This window comes from Sinocyclocheilus grahami, unplaced genomic scaffold (assembly GCF_001515645.1).
Source record: "Sinocyclocheilus grahami isolate Dianchi unplaced genomic scaffold, SAMN03320097.WGS_v1.1 scaffold135.1, whole genome shotgun sequence".
NCBI classification, from domain to species: Eukaryota; Metazoa; Chordata; class Actinopteri; order Cypriniformes; family Cyprinidae; genus Sinocyclocheilus; species Sinocyclocheilus grahami.
In genome coordinates, this window is record NW_015505314.1 from 424394 (window position 1) to 445453 (window position 21060).

General features: G+C 38.2%; 1 protein-coding gene across 1 annotated transcript in view; it reads left to right on the plus strand.

The window, feature by feature from the left end:
• Nucleotides 1-21060, plus strand: part of sema3c (sema domain, immunoglobulin domain (Ig), short basic domain, secreted, (semaphorin) 3C) — a 49500-nt gene that overhangs the window by 4555 nt on the left and 23885 nt on the right. Inside the window, exon 2 of the mRNA XM_016279938.1 lies at nucleotides 4190-4355. Within this exon, the coding sequence (XP_016135424.1) occupies nucleotides 4223-4355 (133 nt within the window). The 5' untranslated portion in view covers nucleotides 4190-4222. The remainder of the gene's footprint in view (nucleotides 1-4189; nucleotides 4356-21060) is intronic.

Genomic DNA, 21060 nt, shown 5'->3' on the forward strand with positions numbered 1-21060 from the left:
TTAGTTAACACTCGAAGGTGATTTGGCTCTCGGGCGAGATCCCAATTCGTCAGTCACGACTGACGTAACGTCTGCGTTCCCTCCTTCAGGGAACGAGGGTTACACAAGTAACCTAGACGTTTCCATAGCATTGTTTTAGAACATTACAAAAGACAATTAATTTCGTTCCATCTGTTTAACCTGGTTTAGATGAGCCTGTTCTTAGTTGAAGTTGGCTGTTATATTTCTAGTGAGCAATAATTGGTTTTGACTGATACTTTCATAAGGAGAAAGATGGAAAACTCATTAAGCAGATAGCCATGACAAACACAAGATGATAAGCTTGAAGATAAACCGCTCATAATACGTTTCCAGGCTGCTGTGCTCCGAGCTGAAGTGGTATGAATGCGCATTAAGACAGCTTTGATAGATGTTTGAGTTTCTCAGATGACACTGTGATCCAGTTTGGATCGTGTTGTGGTTAAAAGCCAGTCAGAAATCACCTCATGACCGAATTCATTAAGAATCTGGAAATGTCAGTGAAATAGTTTTAAAACAATTCAGCCAGATATCATAGACTTTACATTTCCTCCAGAAATGCTAACCTAAAGTTTAATAGGACTAGGCATGATACAATAAAGCAAAACAATTCTGTAAATCTGATTTATTTATATATTTTAGCTAGTTAGTTAGTTAGTACTAACCAGCCGCAATGCAACAAACTTTTCAACAAAAATCTTACCTATAACTGAAATGATTAACAATAAATAATAGTCCATTACAACATATTATTTATTTTCTATCATTTTTAAATACGGCATTTTAGTATAGAAAATGATTAATATTTATATGATTCATATTTTATTATCAATATTAATTATATTATTATTATTATTAATATGCAATTAAGTTCATTTCTCAGTGAACTAATTCTCAATTAAGCATTTTTTCATTTGATTTTGTTTTTTTTTCATTTTCTTGCTCTAACTGAAGAATAGAAAGATGAATTCTGCATCTATCAAATGTTTTATGCTCAGCATAAAGGTAATACTAAAATGCTCCAAGGCCAATCGGTAGTTAATCGTTTCAAGTCATAAGATTTTGGCAAGTAGCTATTGTAATTTGTGTTGGTAAGAAAAAAAACAGAGAGACATAAAGAGACATACAAGTAGCACCAGAGAATTTACTGTTTAGCTGTCATTATAGTTTTTGATCATTGAATGCTGCAACTGACCAATCAGAATCAGCGGCATTTCAGAGAGCCGTATAAAACGTTGTTAGGTTTATATTAAGGTCCTGATGGAGCTTGGTCATTAGACACATAATTAATGAGGGATTATGTCTCATTTAAGTGATCATCAACTCATGCTCAGTGTCGGCCCATGATGGATCTATGATGGCCCATGATGACTTTAGCAGCTGTATATATGTCTGCCAGGTCCTGGCCAGCAGTAGAAAGCCATTACTGTCCAGAGAGCGGTAGCATCCACCCAGCTTCTGGAGCCTCTCTCCAATACCAAAGTCATTTCAGCTCACTGCAGTTTATCATATGCTCAAACAAACACACGCACATGTATACACATACGCACCCTTGTAAATATGCACCACCAACTCATATAAAACAACATTCTCCACCCTCACAAGCACTCAGGCAAACACACTCGCACATATAAACATGTACAACAGGACTGCATGAAATGATATGCTTGTGTAGAATATGTCCTTGCAGTAATGTGGCGGTACATTAGTACTGAAGGGGGCAATGGAGATGGAGTGAACAAGACCTGTGATATGCACCAACATCTTAAACTAACTTTTACTAACTTAGTCATCAAAATTCTCTTCATATTGTTGATCTAAAAGAAAAAATTGAACCATAACTCTTGAATATTAACCTGACATGGCATCCTAAAAATGTGGTACTCATGGCGTGAGATGCAGGAAAAACCAATGAAATGGGTCAAAGATCTTCCATATAGAGGATGATTACATTGTAAACAACTTAAAAAGTGCATTCTGTGCGAACAGCACCCTAAGTGGTGTTTTCTTGTATTCATGCATTGCTGCTCATGGTGAACACACCCTGTGCAGTGTGCTCATACCTCAGTCAGACATGCATTGTAGATGTCTTGTACAAAGTTGCTATCAATCTTTCACACGATTCATGTATAAGACATGAGCATTGAGACTGTGCTATTCTTACTCTGTTCTTTGTCCTTCTGCACTCTCTCTGCTGCAAAACAAACATATTATTAATATATATATATATGAACCGCATGTATTCTTATTTTCCAAGAGTGCACTGGTCCGAGAAGGCTGTCTGTTCTCCCTGGAGCACAAAGCAAGAGTTCTTCCAGAGGAAATCAAACTTCTCCCCATGTATTATTGAACTTTTGTTGTCCCATAATAGAATAGCGGGGAAAGAAACACAGAGGAGTTTCCATTCATTATTTTGTTAGAAATAAAAAGCATCCATTTCTTTGAGCGACTCCTACACAGACATTGCTTTAATACTGTACAAGTCTTCCTCATGTAAAGGTAAAATATTGTCTCCGGCTGGACAGGAGCCATTGTTTATACAGCATTTGCTGATATCAACGTCATGACACTTTCTCAGCACTAATTAATTAAAAGACATACAGGAGGCCTTTAAGGAAAAAGCTTTCATGGATAGCAAAGCATGACTGTTATAAGTGTTAAAATATGTATTTTAACTGGCTGCTTTTGCTACACTGTTGATTTAGCACTATATCAAAGCCAGTTCTTCTCACAGAAAGTGGCTAATGTTTCAAACGCAAAAAAATGCTGAACTTTTAAAGGAATGTTGTGGGTTCAATAAAAGTTGAGCTTTTTCAAAATCTGCAGCATGATGTCATTTCGAATTGTTCCTTAGTTTGTAAAAATGCATGTGCTGTAAGGCATTTAGAATGGAAGTCTATGGGGCAAGACACTGAAGTTAAATGAAGCTGTTATGTTCATTTTATTCGTACAGAAATATGCATTACTTGAGGCTGTACAAATTGTACACCTTTTTACAGCTACTTTACAAGTCAAATGAACTTACCAGAATAATTCTTATGATTTGCCAGTTGCGTCACATCTCTTTACATGATTACAAGTTAAAAAGGAGAAAAAAAGTGGCATAACTCTGCACATGTAGGCTTAGTAGTCTTATATTAACGTGTGTTAAGTCGTGCGACTGTACATTTGAAACAATGTGAATTTTACTGTTTACCTAGGTGTAATGCCTTGCCCCTTAGTCTAACGTTGTATGAGAATTATTGTAAAATCTGTATATTACTGATTTATTTATTTTGTTTTACAAAACTTATTACATGTGGTAATCCACAGCGTTACAGACACAATGCAATTTTTTTCCGAAAGTAGAAATATCTAAATATTTTTGAAACAAGACTTCATAGTTTTCATGAACTGTATCTTGAATATAATTGTATTTTATCTTACTCCACTCACAGAATTTTTCCCTTGTCTTGCTCATGAAAAATGGGGGCAAAAACAAAAGTGTTGTAAATATATATATGACCCTGGACCACAAAACCAGTCTGAAGTGTATTGTTTTGTGTATGCAAGTGTATTCAATTTTTCGAAATTGAGATTTATGCACCATCTAAAAGCTGAATAAATAAGCTTTCCATTCCACTGGAATCTAAGGGTGCAAAAAAATCGAAATATTGAGAAAATCACCTTTAAATTTGTCCGAATTAAGTTCTTAGCAATGCATATTACTAATCAAAAATGAAGTTTTGATATATTTACGGTAGGAAATTAGCAAAATATCTTCATGGAACATGATCTTTACTTAATATCCTAATGATTTTTGGCATAAAAGAAAAATCGATCATTTTGACCCATACGATGTATTTTTAGCTATTGCTACAAACATACCCCAGCGACTTAAGACAGGTTTTGTGCTCCAGGGTCACACATATATATATACATATATATGTATATTTAAATAATATTTAAATATTTAATTTTAAATATTTATTTTAAATATTTAAATAATATTTAAATATTTCTATTTAATAATTTAACTGAACAAAATTGGTCATAAATACTTGTTAATAATGGGATTCCATGTGTCTACCTCTATCGTCAAAGTGCATATATTATTTGTTTTCCATCTGAGGCCTTTGAAATGTATTTTCTCCTCAGTACAACTCTTTTGTCCTTCACCTTGTCTTTGCAGGTGGGCTGGTCTGGGTGTCTCTCCTCAGCAGTCATGGGGAGGTCAGGAGCGTTCTGGGTTTGGCCGTTTGGGACGAGCATGCAGTTGTTACTTCCCCTCGTCCTCTGTGTCACCTGCATCCATGGTCTTTTTCCACCACAGCCACGGGTCTTCCTGTCATTTCAAGGTAAGAATGGTCAATGTCAGACTCTAATCAAGGCATTTCCTTTTAGATGGGGGTTACTTTAATTACAAGAACCCTTTCCGATGACATTATGTCCTCTTTAAGTGAGGTCACTTCCCTTGATAAAACATTCTCATCAGAGTGCCCTAAACCAGATTGAGGGGTCTATTTGTCCTTCATTATGTCGCTGTGCCACTGTCATGAGCTCTGAATGTGCTACTTTGGCTTTGACAATGTGTTCAATATTGCTAAGATACTTAGGATAGGCTGAAATAAATCTTTTAGTATATTAAATTAAGGTTTGCTGTTTATTGATCGATTGGTACCTGGTATTTTGTTCACTGATTGGTGGAGAAAAGCTTCACATTCATTCACATCACTTTTAAACTTTTTGAACAATGTGGACATTTTCTGAAAGACTCTGAAAGTTTTGTATTTTTGGCTTAGTTCCTATATGGTAAAGTTGAATATAATTTGGGACACAGTCAAACCCTTTAAATCTGATTAAAGTGCGGTCAGGAAAAATACTTTTTGGGGTACACACTGAGCTGTTATTAAAAATATGACATTATGTTACTAGTTGAATTACAAATGATGAATAAATTGAGGAAAATATATTTTTTTCAGATCATTTTGCTTGCGAGTCACACCAGACGCGCACAATATCGATCTAGCAGTTTTAACTGGGTCACTGCTGCAAATGGTTTAATGGTCTGCAATGATAAAATGTGCTTTGATCTGAAGTGCTAAACATCATAGTGACATTTAATACATGTTTTTTTGCTGTTGTTAATATATCCACAGTATGACATAAAGCTTATATTATGTGCTTGAAACATCCTCTCTGGGTGCAAACTCAAGAATAAAGTTTCCATGACTTTAATCATTCTAATGGAAATGGCTGAGCTGGGCTCATATCAAATGTCAAGCGCGATCTTTCCTCTTCTCTGCTGTAGCAAACATTTAATATAGTTGAGCAACGGAATAGGTGGTGTGTCAGTGCATTCGATAGTGTAGGATACCAGTTGTTCTGCTTTCTGGGAAATCATGTTCACTTTAAGATGATTTTCTGACAGATCTGACTCTTTTGTTGGTGTAAAATGGCCTGGTAGACAATGTAGACAGGTTGATTGAGGCATATTAAACAATAGATGTTTCCACTAGAAAGTTAAAGGAGAAATCTTTTAAACGTCTAGCTTAAAACACATATACAAAGTTCTTAAAACTTTCATCTTTTTTTGGTTTCATACATTTCTGAAAAAACATTTTCTACAAAAAAAAAAAAATTTTAATCATAGAAAATATGCATTAAAGTTGTTGGTGTAAATTGCATTTTTTTAAATAGCTTAATAGGTCTGGACTAAATATTGAGTATCTTGTCACTGACTCAAATATAAGAGTCCAATTTATGCTTTGTTCTTCAGTAGTGGACATTTGTTTCTTGTTCTTACAATTACACAGTTTTTATATGCTTTCCAGCTCTCTTTTTCCTTTCAATCCATGTTTTTGGCCTAATTTGTCATTCCATTCGTTCTCCTTGTCTTTCCAGCACATTCCCTAGTGTAGTCATCCGTCTATGTCTTATGTGCTGAAAAGAAGCAGCGGGAAGCTTTGGTAAAGGCGACATGAGTAGTGTCAGAGAGGATTGTGCCATGGAAAAACTATGCTCACACTCAAAGCATTCTGGAACGGCTTTGCGTCCTTCTGAAGAATGCCACGTAACACGCTCTGTTTGACTTTAATAAGAATATCCTAAACAGCCAGCTGTCACTGTGCTGCAAACGAATTAAAGCCAGATTAGGAAGTACTAATCAAGCCAGCTTCATCTTAAACTACACTCTTAAAAATAAAGTGCTTCAAAAGGTTCTTCAAGCAATGCCATAGAAGAACCATTTTTGGTTCCACAAAGAACCATTCAGTCAAATGTTCTTTAAAGAACCATCTCTTTCTTACCTTTTTGTAATCTGAAGAACCTTTTTTCACCACAAAGAACCTTTTGTGAAACAGAAAGGTTCTTCAGATGTTAAAGGTTCTTTATGGAACCATTTAGACAAAAAGGTTCTTCTATGGCATCGTGAAGCACCTTTATTTTTAAGAGTGTGTCTCTTCACAGCAGGTGTGGATTTGAGTAAATGTCTTTGTGAGGTTGAGATGACCTCTGGAGAAGTCATTCAGTCTAGAGACCTCTACAAATAATCCTTTTTTGGTTGAGAAAAAGATGACTGAAATACAGAAGACGTCTTAATCATTGAAAAATCAGATGTGTTTGTATTTACTTGTTTCACAGTAAATGAACAGTGTAATGTATAGTCTGGGAATGAATCAACAGAAACAATTTATGAGGTCCCGGTTTGTCATCTACATGATTTAGACATCCCTTTAGTGTCTTAGACCTTTTGGATCATTTTCATCTTTCTGAGAGTTTTGGAAGAAGACAGATGTATAGGTTAAAAAACGTGAGTATTATAGTGAACAGGGTCTGAATATGTCAGCTGGACTGGACTAGGAATGCTCCAGATGTTCTAGGTATTTGAGGAACTCCAGTAAAGTCACGTCTGAAAGCATCTTCATGAAGAGAGCTGGGAGCTTTGGGTGTCTCTCAGCGTCCATGACTAGAGAAGGAAGGAGGAAGAAGAAGAAAAAAAACGGAAGAAAAAAAGTGTAAAGGAAAAAGAAAAACATTCCAGTTGAAGTTATTCCTTAATAAATAGCATAATGAAAATTTTGGAAGCTAATTGAACAAATTAAGAAAAGCCAAGCAGAGCTAAGAAGAAATTAGCAAAGGGTCAGTTACTCTATGTGATTTGAGCCAAACTAACACCTTGTGAAAAAATAAACCTGGGCGATGAAGTCGGTGTAATGCCAGGTTCAGACTACACAATATTTTTGTCAGTCACAATAGTCACTGTGTCAGATTACACGATTTTGACTCCTGAAATCTTGTCGTGTCATGGACAAGAAACATGTCAGACTACACGTTGCTTCCCGACCACTCGTCGCGTGCCGTCTTTAACTAGCGACTGACTTCCGAAAACAAGAGTGTAAACATTGCTGAAGCGCTTCCGCTATAGTTCGCCAGCATTTTTCTTTCTTTGTTCTGTCGTGGTAGTCCCTCGATGAAACATCATACACGCAGGAGTACTGCTGCCACAGCTCCACGAACCTTTCCTCCATCTCATAATTCCACCTAGCAGCACCATCATCTCTCTTTCGTTTCGCATGTTTGAAACCTGTGTATGAAAGAGCTTCTGTGCTGCTATTGGTCAACGTCACCAATGTGACAGAAAAAAATTAAACATGCTAGTCTTTCTGTCCTGATGTCGTGAAGCATGGCAGACGCGGAATCGGTTGTCGTCCACTATAACACACTACACGTGCTGGAACGATGGAATTGTTTCGACTGGAACGATGCCCATTGTTGTTTACGAATCACCACGACACCCTACGTCAAGCAAATCGTGGCAAAATCGGGCTAAAATCATGTAGTCTGAACTGGGCATAAGGTTCATAAGGTATTCTTTCCAATCATGAGACGAACATAAATATTTTCAGCATCTTTCACCGCAGCTTTTTCACGTGACTCCCAACACGAGTAGTACGACCTTCACGTTGTTTTACTAGCTATGTCAAACTCTGTTTATATCAGCTGACAGTTCTGTCCTTTGTTATTAATAAACTGATATTTAACAGTGTATCAACTGAGGCAAGTAATGCATTTCATCTTATAAGCCGTGCTGTTAAAAAATAGAAGATGGAGAAGACAGCTGTATTGCACGACATAGCTGGGTGTTTTTCTATGTTGTGACAGGTAGCCATCTATGACGAATGTATGCCAGTTTGCGTGCGTGCACAAATTTTCTGTTTCCACAAAAACACGCACCACACATTTTTGCCCTCGGATTGTTTGTCGTATGCAATTATGCAGTATTAAAACTTTTTTATCCACCAGCAGGCCACAACACAGCATTTACGAGTGTGTGTGTGCCATAAATTGAGACTGTTAACTTTTATGAAAATACACACGGGAACTTTGAAAAAAAGCCTCATCTATGAAGGTCTGATTTTTATCTTAATTGTAGTCCTTTTACAGCAGAAAATCAAGACTAACATTTGCTCAAACCCAGTCATGGCCAGGGTAAAGCATTCTCTGAATTTTCTACCCCAGATATCACTTTGAGGATTAAACAACATTGACCTCAGCCAACATCACATTCATCGGCTATAAGGTAACGTCTTAGGCATAAATCATTTCTGAGCTGTGGCTGAAGCCCAGAAGTGTGATGCTGAGCAATTCAGTTTTACTTTGGTTTGACCATAATGATTATGTTCCTGCCCTGATACATGTGATATCTCACACTAAGTGTACATTTAAATGGCACAATTGACCATTCGCAAAGACCCACCCCCCTTAGTTACTGTTGCTATGTCCGACAAGCCATGGCGATTTCACAGGACACTGACAATACACCGACAGACAAGACAGAGCAGGCTACTTTTGGTACGAAACAAAGTCTAAGCTTTCAAATTTGGTCAGTTTTTAACATAATTCAAACCATAAATGCCGTTTTGTGGTTCTTGCGCCACTTGAACTGATCATCTCTTCTACTATCCTAGTTATAGTGCAAAATAAATATTGAGTGAACATCAGAAGTTATCTTGTTTCAACCGCAGAAAGACATCGATACACACCATTTTTCAAGTTCACTTCCACCGACGTTAATCTACTCTCCTGTCTGGTTTGTTTGACAGACAAAATAGTAGATTCACCGTTATTATTGGTCATATTGCCTGTCAATCAAGCTCCCGGCGAAGGGTCAAGGTACTAAAAATAGAAAAGTTTTTCCTTTGGCTTTTTTAAAAGGTTCATACACAGATGACAATGTCACATGGATCCTCAAAAACGGCTAAAAATGCTGTATTATACATGCCAGGCCAGTAGTTGGCGATGTCCATTTGTGTTCACTTACACGTAATTTGCATGTGCATGATATCACCGATTTCACAAATGTACATTTTTGTAGTTTACACAGAGAGAATAACAGAATTGATTTCAAAAACTTTTTCATTTTCAAAAGTTTGCGTTTTCAGGTCCCCAAAATGCTGTTGCCATGTAAATGTATGGCCAAAATGCATAAAAAGTTCTCTGTTTTTAGTTGAAAATGTTTTTTGTTTTACATTTTGTTTGGTTACACTTTATTTTAAGGTGTCCTTATTACTGTGTAATTATACATATAAGTACTGAGTAATATTAATTAACTACATGTACTTACTATATGGTTAGGATTAGGATTAGGGTTTGGCTTAGGGTTACTTGCATGTAATTATACACAATTAATTGTTTTTATAATAGTAAGTACATGTATCGTGTAACAAGAACACCTTAAAATAAAGTGTTACCTTTTTTTTTTCTTTTCTGAAATGACTAGCTCATTGCAAGGGTCTTGCTTTGGTTTTCTGGGTGGTTGCTAGGCTGTTGCTAGGTGGTTCCTAGAGTGCTTACGTCACCATTCAAAGGAGGTTTCTGTATTGTTTTGGATGTTCTCTTACTGGCCCAGTGTAAGTTCAGAACAGAACAAAACAGAACAGAACAGAACAGAACAGAACAGAACAGAACAGAACAGAAAAAAATCAAAACAAAACAAAAAAACAAATCATCCAGGTGGATGCTGCACACTGGTGCTGGTTGAGGAGAGACCCCTCCCACACGATTGTAAAGCGCTCTGTGTGTATAGCACAAGAAAGCGCTATATAAACGTATCATTCATTCATAAAAAAAAAAAAAACACCATTCAGAATCATAAGTCTAATCATCTGAAAACCTAATTGCTAGGCAAGTTACACACAGAAGTCTAATACTATACTAACAATCAACGCTGGGTGAAAGAACTTTGGCAACAACTTTCTCTTGGTTGTGTCTGAGGTTAAGAGGTCGTAGTTAGGTCAGGTTAGTGTTAGAATGAGGTCAGAAAAACTATAAATGGAGCGTCAGCCTATTTCAAGTTGAGACTAACAGACCAAATAGTTCTTTGGAGTTGTAAAACAGATTATTTTGGCTAAGGATAATAGCTGTGAACATTGAACACATGTAAAATATTAAGCAATGAACACACACAAATACAGTGCAGAATGTTTGGGGAATTCCATTCTATACAAAACATGACTTGTCGAAGCTGTCAGCAGTGGCATATTAAGGCCAACACATGTGTTTATCTGCAGGCTATGTCTAGGTTAACTGATCGAGTTAGAGATTGGGTCGCAGTGCTCGAGGCAGACAGCATCTGTCCTCTTTCTTGCCCCCATTTCACCTTGCTCACCTTTTTAACCTGGGTAGATATCACGGTTTACTCTGTTTGCCTGCAGATACCATGATCAATCCATGTCTGTCAATACTGAGAACAGCCCGTCATAATGATGGAGTTAACATGCACGTTCTGTCCTATTGATTCATGCTAATGTATTCAAGGGTTGTTCCATGTTTTCACCCTCCTTTCTAAGTCTTTTTCGGTTTGCTCAAACTGTGCAGGCCTATGGCTTTGAAAAATATGTTTAAAGCCAAAAATGGTTTATGGATAGAAGATTCTTAACTTTTCCAGCTGAGTGGCCAAAACTCTAACTTGTAAAAGGAAAGAGGTTGGTTAAAAAGAAAAAGAAAGGAAACATTGGCGTAATGGAGTAGACAGGTCCTTCCCGCGTTCCTTTATATACAAATGTGAATTTCATTTTCAAAATGAGTCTTTATGATTGTGTTCACTTGGCTCCCTCCAAATTACAGTAGGCTACTTTTTCTTTTCTTTTCACTTTTCAACATTAAGTCTGCATGGTTAAAGAACAAATGACTGAACAACCAAAATACAAACAATTTAAAACTATATAGTAGCTTTAGTTCCACAGGATGAATATCACAAATCAATTGTCATATTTAACCCCAAAATCAAAAGAAATAAATAAGAAACTACATTTAGTTGTTCTTAAGTGTCTTGGAAAAAAAATGTATGATCCTAAAAATAGGCTTTGTTTTCTGTTTGCAAAATCAATAATAGCAATAATTATCATGAATTATACATCTCATGAACACTTAACAATAACTGTGGAACACTCACTATTTATACACACATACACTTATTTATCTAACACTCATACTCAGTCTACACCTCAAATTTGCACATAATATACAGTACCTGTACATACAAAACTGTCTATTGTAATATACCTGCACATACAATTGTCGATTTATATATTTTTATTCCTTATTTACTTGTTCTATTTTACATTTTTTATTATCTGTGTTTTTTGTTCTGTCACTGTCATTCTGTTACACTGTGTCACGAAAACAAATTCCTCATACGTATGTGTAAACATACCTGGCAATAAAGCTCATTCTGATTCTGATTCTGATAATAATAATATCTCAGAATGTTTTGGGGGGAAATTTTGGGATAAAATATGACACTTTTCGTGAGATTCATCCCAGACGTTCCATTGTCACTGTTTTAGGTAAATCAGCATGCAACACTCTATGCGTGCATGTTTATGTATAAATGAGGGGTGCCTCGTGTTAAGGTGAAAGGTCATGGGGGGCCCGAGGGGATCGGTGACAGGTGAAGATGTGGCCATGTGCTAATTAGGGCAAAGCAGCCATTAGCATGATGGGTAGGTTAACGTGTAAAGTTACAGCTCCTGTGGAGAACCCTGTGCCGTGCCAGAGAAATACAGCACTGTAACCGAGCCCTATCTGACGCAGAGAGATACAGAGGATCTAAGACTGTTGATCAAATTCAAAGCTGCCAAGAGAGCTGCCCCATCTGAACTCTGTGCTAATATTATGCTATCTGTAGCAGAAATCTGACAGAACTGTAAAATGTATTACCAATAAATGTGAATTAAAGCCCAATCATTTCCTATCGTGTTTAAACAGGAAGCACTTCTTTTCCTTGCAGACTTTCTAAATGACCTGCTTTGTCCTCTGTTAACCTCAACTATTTCATTTGTGAATAAGTGTAAAGTTAATGACAACTACAGCATTCAACTAATAAATGAATAATAAACAATAAAAAAATTATAATTTAATATAAAATTATACAAATAATTTTAATATAAATGCTAAATAACTTTGATAAAACTTTAATAAAATTTTTGTCCAGGAAACATTTGATTTGATTACAGTTTTATGCATTTATATACATTTAAAGTTCTGTTTTTACATTCCATTTTGTTTTTGAGAATCTTGCCTTAAAGGTACTACATTCTTTTTTACATTTATTACATTTAATTGAAAGTTTATTATTATTTTTGAAAGATGCATATTAAGGAAATGTATTTAGTTCGATGCTAACGCTCAAAGTATGCCACAAATGGGGGCTGTATTATCAATTTTATGACACTTTCATGCACACGATGCAAATTGGGACTCAAACATTGAGCGCTATCATGTTTTGCTTCCACCATGCACAAGAGAACCATTGTAATAGTGCGGCAGAGAAAGCTTTTCTCTGACTGGCGACCCCAGAGGACAGATGTGTTGAAGGATTTAAGGGAAAAATGCCAGCCCAGCTAATGCAAATTGAGGTAGTCAGTTGCTAACAGTGCTGTCAGTGTGAAATGCAATGCATGCAGGTCTTCTTCCCCTCTGCCAGTATTTATAAATGCTTACTGAATTAGAGTGCTAGTTTATTTGTGTATGTGTGAGTGTGTAAGTGTGCATTCTAGAGGCCGGAGGAATGTGGCTAATGTCAAGCGGACAGACTGTCTGACGACTCTGTCGCATGTTACCCTACAGTCTGGGTGGTCGAGATTCGTTGAGCGCATCCCAACCTGCTTCATGGGTTCACCTGATCACCCTAAATCAAAGTTTCTTACAGTGTCTGTAGAAAATGTAAAAGAAAACTCAAAGCCACGATGGTTGGCAGGGTGTTTTCTCTCTGTTATATTTTTATATTATTCATACTATTGTAGTATTTATTAATATTTTTTATTTGTTTTTATTTTTATATTTCCAGTTAAAATTCAGGAATTTTAGTTTAGGATATGTGCTTTTAATTTTTACAAATTTTTCAAATTTACCTAATATTTTTTGCGTTTTACTTCAACTCCCCCCCCCCCCAGTTTTATTTCAGTTCAAGTTAATGATAAGGTAGGTGATAGTAGGGCTGGGTGATATAGCCAAAAAATTATATCGGTATATATCTTGGTATTATCTACATTTTCTATTTGGATTAAAATATAAAAAATTATTTATTTATTTATTTACTTACTTTTACTTATTTATACAGCCTGCCCAATATTGTCCAATGAAACAATGTTTATATTAAAGGCAATGAAACCAAATATAGTGAAAGTAGGCTATGCTATCTATTATGTGCAAAAAAGGGGCTAAATCACATTACATTACAGTAACATTGTAACATTCCAATCTAAAAACTAAAATAATGCTTTTTAAAACAGAAGTTCAATTCACTAAACTAAAAATGAAAGTAAATAAAACCCAAGAACACAGATTAATTTCATTATATTTTGATTACTCCATTACTGACAGCAAAATGGAAATATGTCCATGACTTTGTAACATTTATAGATGGAGAATATCCCTTTGAAATGTAAGTTATGCACTGAGGAAAACAGCACATCTCAAACACATTAAACAGAGCGAGTATCCTATCTGTCAGCAGCACATGTATCAGTCAGAGCATCTATACTAAACTATACGTGTTAACTATATCTTACAAGTTATTTTAAAGCCCTTAATATAAGCATGTCTCATGTTTAAAGCAAATTGGATTATGCACTTTCCCCGCAGCAGCAGCTCACTCTGCATCCTCTGCTATTATTCAGATGCGCTCGTATCAAACTACTGTATATCGATATAAACAGTATTGCCTCATACCATATCGCTTATAAAAAAATATAACCATATATCGTACTGTCAGGATTCTGGACTGTCTATGTTCTTTTTTGCCCCTGTTTCTGTTCTAGTGTTCCCTTATTTGGTCTTGTTCCTGTCCTCGTTTAGTTTAATTAGTCATCACGTACACCTGTGTCTTCCCAATTATCCTGTGTATTTGCCCCAGTCTGTGTTTGTCAGTTCTTAATGTTATTGTGCTACGAGTGACTCCTGGCTACCCTGTGTTTCCTCCTGTGGATCATTAAAGACTGTTCTGTGTGAAATCCCTCACTTCCTCGTTCCTCGCTCCTCACAGTAGGCAACCATGACAGAAGAACCGACCGATAAACCGGCATATTTGCCTCCTGCTGGAGCAGGGGGAGAGATCGCTCGAGGACTATACGAGACTGTTCCAGTTACTAGCAAGCACCACCAGCTACCCGGACGACGCGCTCTGTGCATTCTACGATGCCAGTCTAAACATCGAGTGCAGAGCTGTTGTCCGAAGATGGTCCTCGAGCGGATTTCACCGCCTTTGTGGAGTGGATACTGGCAAGAAATGGATCCCCGCTCACCGTCAGTTCCAAGGAGAATCTCTCCAGTACCAGTCCCGACCCAGTGCCCAGCCCACCATCTACCCGCGATGCGGAGCATCAGCCTGAGCCCACCGTTGACGGAGAGCCATTTCCCGCCGCAATCAGCGAGCCAGCGCAAAGCCGAGTGACTGAGCAGTGGATCGCCCCGGACGTAGAGCTGAACCCGTCAGACCAGGGGCGAGAGCCGGCGACAATGCCCATCACGAGGGAGAAAGCCGCAGACGGTGTGAGCGCGGAGAGGAGCTCCACCCCCTGCACCGCGGCTGAGGGTGAGCTGAGTATGGCGCGGCATATGTGCCACACCGAAGAGGAGAGGGCTCCAGTCCCCAAATCCCGTCCAGAGCGCCCTCCAGTGCCTGCTCCTTCAGTGTGCCATCCTGTTCCCGTGTTCAGCCTAGAGGGGGCTCCCGATCCAGAGTTTAGCCCTGAATGCCCGGAGGTTTACAAATGCCCACCCTCCCACCCGCTCCTGCCTCCTCCACCACTGTTGACTGGCAGCTCCTCTGTTCGCCTTTAGCCCACCATCATTACCGTGCGAGCTCCGCGGGTCTGACATCCTCCAGCATCGCCTTGGCTGGATCCCTCACCTCCGCCTTCAGCCTTCGAGGCCCGTAGACCCAGCGGATCCACCTCGGCTCCTAACTCCGTCGCCTCCACCAGGCTCCCTCGTCCCTCCGGCTCCGCCTCGGTCGGGCGTCGACCCGCTATCGCCTCAGGACTCCGGTCCTCCGGCTGCACCTCGTTGCTCCGTCCCCCCGTCTCAATTGGGCTCCTTCCTTCCGCCAGCTCCACCTTGGTCCTCAGTCGCTCTGGCTCCGCCGCGGATCACCGCCTTCGCCTCTGTCACCAGAGCCCTCGGCTCCACCCTGGCCCCCCGGATCCTCGGCATCCCCCTGGCTCATTGGCTCTCCATCTCGGGCTCCTCCACCACCTGCTCCGCCGCCGTTGGTCGGCCCCCTGGAGTCGGCGGCCATTCCTCCTCCATGGCTCCTCCCTCCGTCGGCTCCACTGTGGGTCGCCATCATGGCTGTGGCCTGGGTCCTGCTTGGCTCCTCCTGCTCCGGGCCCCTCCTGTCTCCTCCCTGGCTCCTCCCTCCTTCGTTGCCTCCCTGGTCTCTGTCTGTCGGCCCCCTCCCGGGTGTCCGTCCTCCTTAGTTCCCACCCATTCCCCCCCTCTGTTGTTCTTCGGTGCGAGGACACACCTTCAGGGAGGAGGCGATATGTCAGAATTCTGGACTGAATATGTTCTGTTTTGCCCCCGTTTCTGTTCTAGTGTTCCCTTATTTGATCTTGTTCCTGTCCTCGTTAAGTTTAATTAGTCATCCCGTACACCTGTGTCTTCCCAATTATCCTGTGTATTTAGCCCCATACTGTGCAGTCTGTGTTTGTCGGTTCTTAACGTTATTGTGCTATGTGTGACTCCTGGCTACCCTGTGTTTCCTCCTGTGGATCATTAAAGACTGTTCTGTGTGAAATCCCTTGTTTCCTCGTTCCTCGCTCCTCACAGTAGGCAACCGTGACACGTACAACTTGATACACCACTCAGCCCTAGTTGTTTTTTTACTGGTTGAAGTCTCTTATATTGTATGAAGTCTACAGTATTTTTCAATGTTTCATTATCAACCAGGCAAAAATCCATAAGACCTATTGCATAGAAAACTATAACTGTAATGGTACTTTAGCAAGTACCAATCACTTGGCAGCCTCCATTTTTCTATCTTACAGCATGATAGATCATGCAACTGAACCAGGGCCAAACATATTGAGCTTAAATGAGGATGACATATACGGTTGCCTGGACAAGAGGCTTTGAGTCTACGAGTATGTGTGAAATCACTCACACCTCACATTATGTGAGTTTAACCATGCATAACCAAACCAAAGAACCATGTTATTGTCTACACAGCAGCAGCTTTTGAAAGGGGTTTAAAGTCATGTCTTGAAGGCCAGGGGCACTCCATCTTCATGAAGAACATGAGTTCTGGGTACTCCACCCACTTGCTCCCTGAGCAACACTGGCACCAGTAGCATTCTGAATGAATGGGACATTGCCTTTATATTTGCATACAGTTAATTTATGCACACCAGCTCTTAGCTTTCAGGCAATGAGGGGCAAGTTAACAAAAGCTGAGACTGTAATTGGAGCTTAAGCCGGTAAAGCAAAGTTAATGGAGCCTGGAAAACCTTGGCTTGAGTTTTGAAGTGCAATTAGTGTCTCTCAGCAGGTTCATGCAATGGTTTGTCCACATGGTGTTGGTTGTGTTATAGATCTGATAGTCCTTTGAACATTCTGAGAATGATTATGCTTACATATGCAAATTTACATCAAATCAATTCAATCCAGGAGAGTTGTCCTAAAATGCACGTATTTAAGCAAGTTTTTTTTTTCTTTCAATTGTTGGATTCAAAATGTTTACACAACATTGTATTCTTACTAACTATTTTTATATTTTATGCATGATTAATAAGACATTTTTTTATTTCTTTATTTATGAATTAAAAATATATATTAGGGCTGTCAAGATTTCATTACAGATTTCTCAAAATAATTGCACCCAACATTAACATTTTTCACAAAAACACAAAATTTAACAACATTTCTTTTTTCAGACTGAATCTCAATGCATCTTAATGCAGAAACAAGGTCGTTCAAAATTATTTTTAAGCATACAGACTGGTTAAATATGTTACGACTGCCTGTTTGATTAATTTACTTTGTTTCACTTTCAAATTACATGGAAAATCTGAGCTCAGGTCTGAAATCAGTTGTAGTGATTCTAATCTGAAAAGAGGCTGATTTTTGGTTGAAGTATTGGCAGCCGAGACAGAGACGCATGCAGCGGTTCAGTGACATTAGCGGGCAACCTAAACCAAACATTTGGCATCATGACTTTAAAATCAATCCAGGTTCTCTTGTAAAAGAGCTCAGCTGATCTCTGTTTTCATGATCTCTCAAAGAACAACCGTGTTCCTTGTAAAGCTAACAGACTGACGCTATTCTGTTAGCCAACTCTAAGAACCTGATGATATTCTGATCTGATTACATTTAATGCATTTAACATTTACTTACATTTAAGAGTTTGTTGTTGTTTTGAACTTCATTCCACAAGTAAAATGGATTAGTTGTGCTACTACATTTCTAAGAGCTCAGGCATATGATTTTTATCTTAAAGGTGATAAAACAGGCTTAAAATTAAACAGATGTGCAGTCACATTTACCACTGTTCAGCCAATTTTTGTGGGCGAAATACAGTCATTTCTATGTAATCGGGAATTTTATTGTGTTTAGGCGAAATATTTCCCCACACATATTCCGCACTAGGTTTGAGTTAGTCATGTAAATGGCTTTATGGTATATTGTCTCCTATAGGGTACTGTATATCCAATAGAACTAGCTATCATCATTTATTCAAAAGCTACTTTAATTTGGAATGTAACAGATAGTCTCTTTTGTTTGACAGGACCAACTTGTTTACTTAATTTGATCTCAGTTTAAGCATCCATCAGTTTTTGTCATTGTGGTACTGTGGCTTCACAATGCTAACATGAACCAAGCAAAGCCAGTATTGACAACAATGGTCTGGTAATGGGCTTAGCAAAAAATATAGATTATTTGATCCGCGTCAAGGTGAATGTGTACTCATTAAACTCTTAAACCTACCAGCAATTCTCTAATCTTGTAACCTTGTGCCCTGAACATGCAGTATGAATTTCTCTGGAAGCTTCTGTTTTATGATCAAACATGTGGTCTTGCATGTCTTGATGGTCTCCTCTGAGCAGATCGAGACCCATAACTCTCTCATGCTGTTTAATAATGGATGTTTAAGAAGTTTCTTAGCACAAAAGGGCTTTGTTCCAGTTCTGCTCGACTGCTCTGTATAAATGAAAACAAAAAGGTTCTGAGTGGAATGAGGAAGTGGAAACTCATCTATAACTAGCTAGCATGGTTAAGGTTCTTAGTTCATCTCTTGGTTGGCTGCTCAAAGCTTGCTCTTATTAAAGGTCTGAAAAAGATAATCTTGTTCACATTGCTAATAGAGTAACTTTCTTTTTGGGTTTCTGTATTAAAGGAATATTCTTTGTTCATTTATAGTATACGTTATACGTTTTAATTTTTTAAGATCCCACATCCCCATTTTGAAACTCTCTCCTACACATAACATAACTGTTTTATACTGTCGACTACGAGTTCAAGGTGTTATCACTACTTGCTTTCAGCAATAGAAGAGCTCTGTTCCTTTCACAGCTGATTTAAAGGGAAGCAAACTGTAGTATATTGAGAATCAGCCTTCTGGTGTTGACTACACAAGCTCATAAGTGACTTTTATCCACATATAATCAAATTTCAATCCACTGAAGAGCTCAAGGAAAGGCCTAGACATAACACTTCTGAGGAAAACATTCCCAGCACTTCTTTGCAATAAAACCCTTCCAGAAAACCACACCATCGGCAGTTTAAAGAGCACCCTGCTGGGCAAACAACACTAGCCATGTCATAGTCAACCGTATCTACAAAGCAACACCCAGAATGTCTCCTCCAGGACCAATCCTACTAGGTTGTGTGACGAGCATCTCCGTGTTGATCTTCCTGATTTAACCATGCAGGAATGTGGTCCAGCCCATGATTAATACAGCATGTATGTTGGGAAAATATCACAAACAAAATGTATTCATTATCAAAAGCCCTCTTGATGTGTTTTAGCCTGGGGTTTAACGTTACATATCAAACTTTAAAATATGGAGTATGGTTTTGATTTGCTTGACGTTGATTCATATTCATCATGCATGAACTGCTGACTCTGAGTTTGATTGCTGGAAGCATTCAAACTCAGAGTTTCTCTCAGAAGTTGTCGTCTGGGTTGACGTCTACCAATTTTCCACGATGTAGCATAATAACTGTGCATTCTTCATCTATTATCCACTCTGAGATCAGGACCCTCATCAATAGTCTCTCGACACTAGTCATGATTGGACTAAATTATGTTTTTAAATGAATAATATGCTTTAAATTGTGGTTTACCTTTACAAAAATGCTTATGTGTTTTGTAATTCCCTTTCATTGATGACTGGGTTCTCCAGACATTTGCTTGAGATGTGTGTCGATGGATCACTGATGTGATGCCCATTTTTTTTGTGTCTGGAGTCTGGACCCATTAATTTATTCACAAAACATAAAAAATACTCAGCTTTGTGGGTGTTGAAATCTGTTCGTCAGCAGTGAAGCTTCTCAAAAAACAAATGAAAATGAACAGCAGCATTTAACTATACTTCAATATAAATAAACACATAAAATGGCAAAAAATATCCAATGGAATTTTCATTTCCATCATCCGAACCAACCTGACTTTCAAATGCTAAACACATGAGAGAAAGGACAGGAAGTTGTCGCTTAACTAACGTCACACTTTTGAAAAATATAGTTAGTAACGTCACTGTTTAAAATCGAGTGTGATGTTGCTTTTATGCAATAGTACAGTAAACAAGAAGTTAATCTTGGGTAACTTACCTTTTGGATACAATATTCCCAATTATTAGCCAAATTAGCTTTTGTTGTGGTCACATTAGCCGAATTTCAGATGAATTGTCAAAAAAGGTATTCTGCCCATTGTCAATAGCATAGCAATGTATGAAGCACAGCTCACACAGAAGTCCATTTGAAACCAAAACCAGCAGCTTTCTGTTGGTAAATGCACCAAATTATTGACGATTGAAAACTTCAATCTGAGCAATGGCAAAAGTGACCACATCTTAACAATGAACCCTGGATGTAATCCATGTTTTTGAACTAATCACTTGAGTTAATAACTCCATAAATTACTAGTATGTGATTTCTGTCCCTGAATGAATCAATATTTTTGAACAAACAGTTTAATTGAAAGATTCAATTACTTGTTGCCAACTACTGGAATATTGATGTAAACCTACAGAAGAATAACTGAAAAATCCCTACCACTAATGCTTTTTTCACATGAAAGCAAGTCCATAACTATGTCTTGAACACTGGGGGATACCAATATATATATATATATATAGTATTTTTGAACAAACAGTTTAATTGAAAGATTCAATTACTTGTTGCCAACTACTGGAATATTGATGTAAACCTACAGAAGAATAACTGAAAAATCCCTACCACTAATGCTTTTTTCACATGAAAGCAAGTCCATAACTATGTCTTGAACACTGGGGGGTACCAATATATATATATATATATATATATATATTAGGGCTGCAC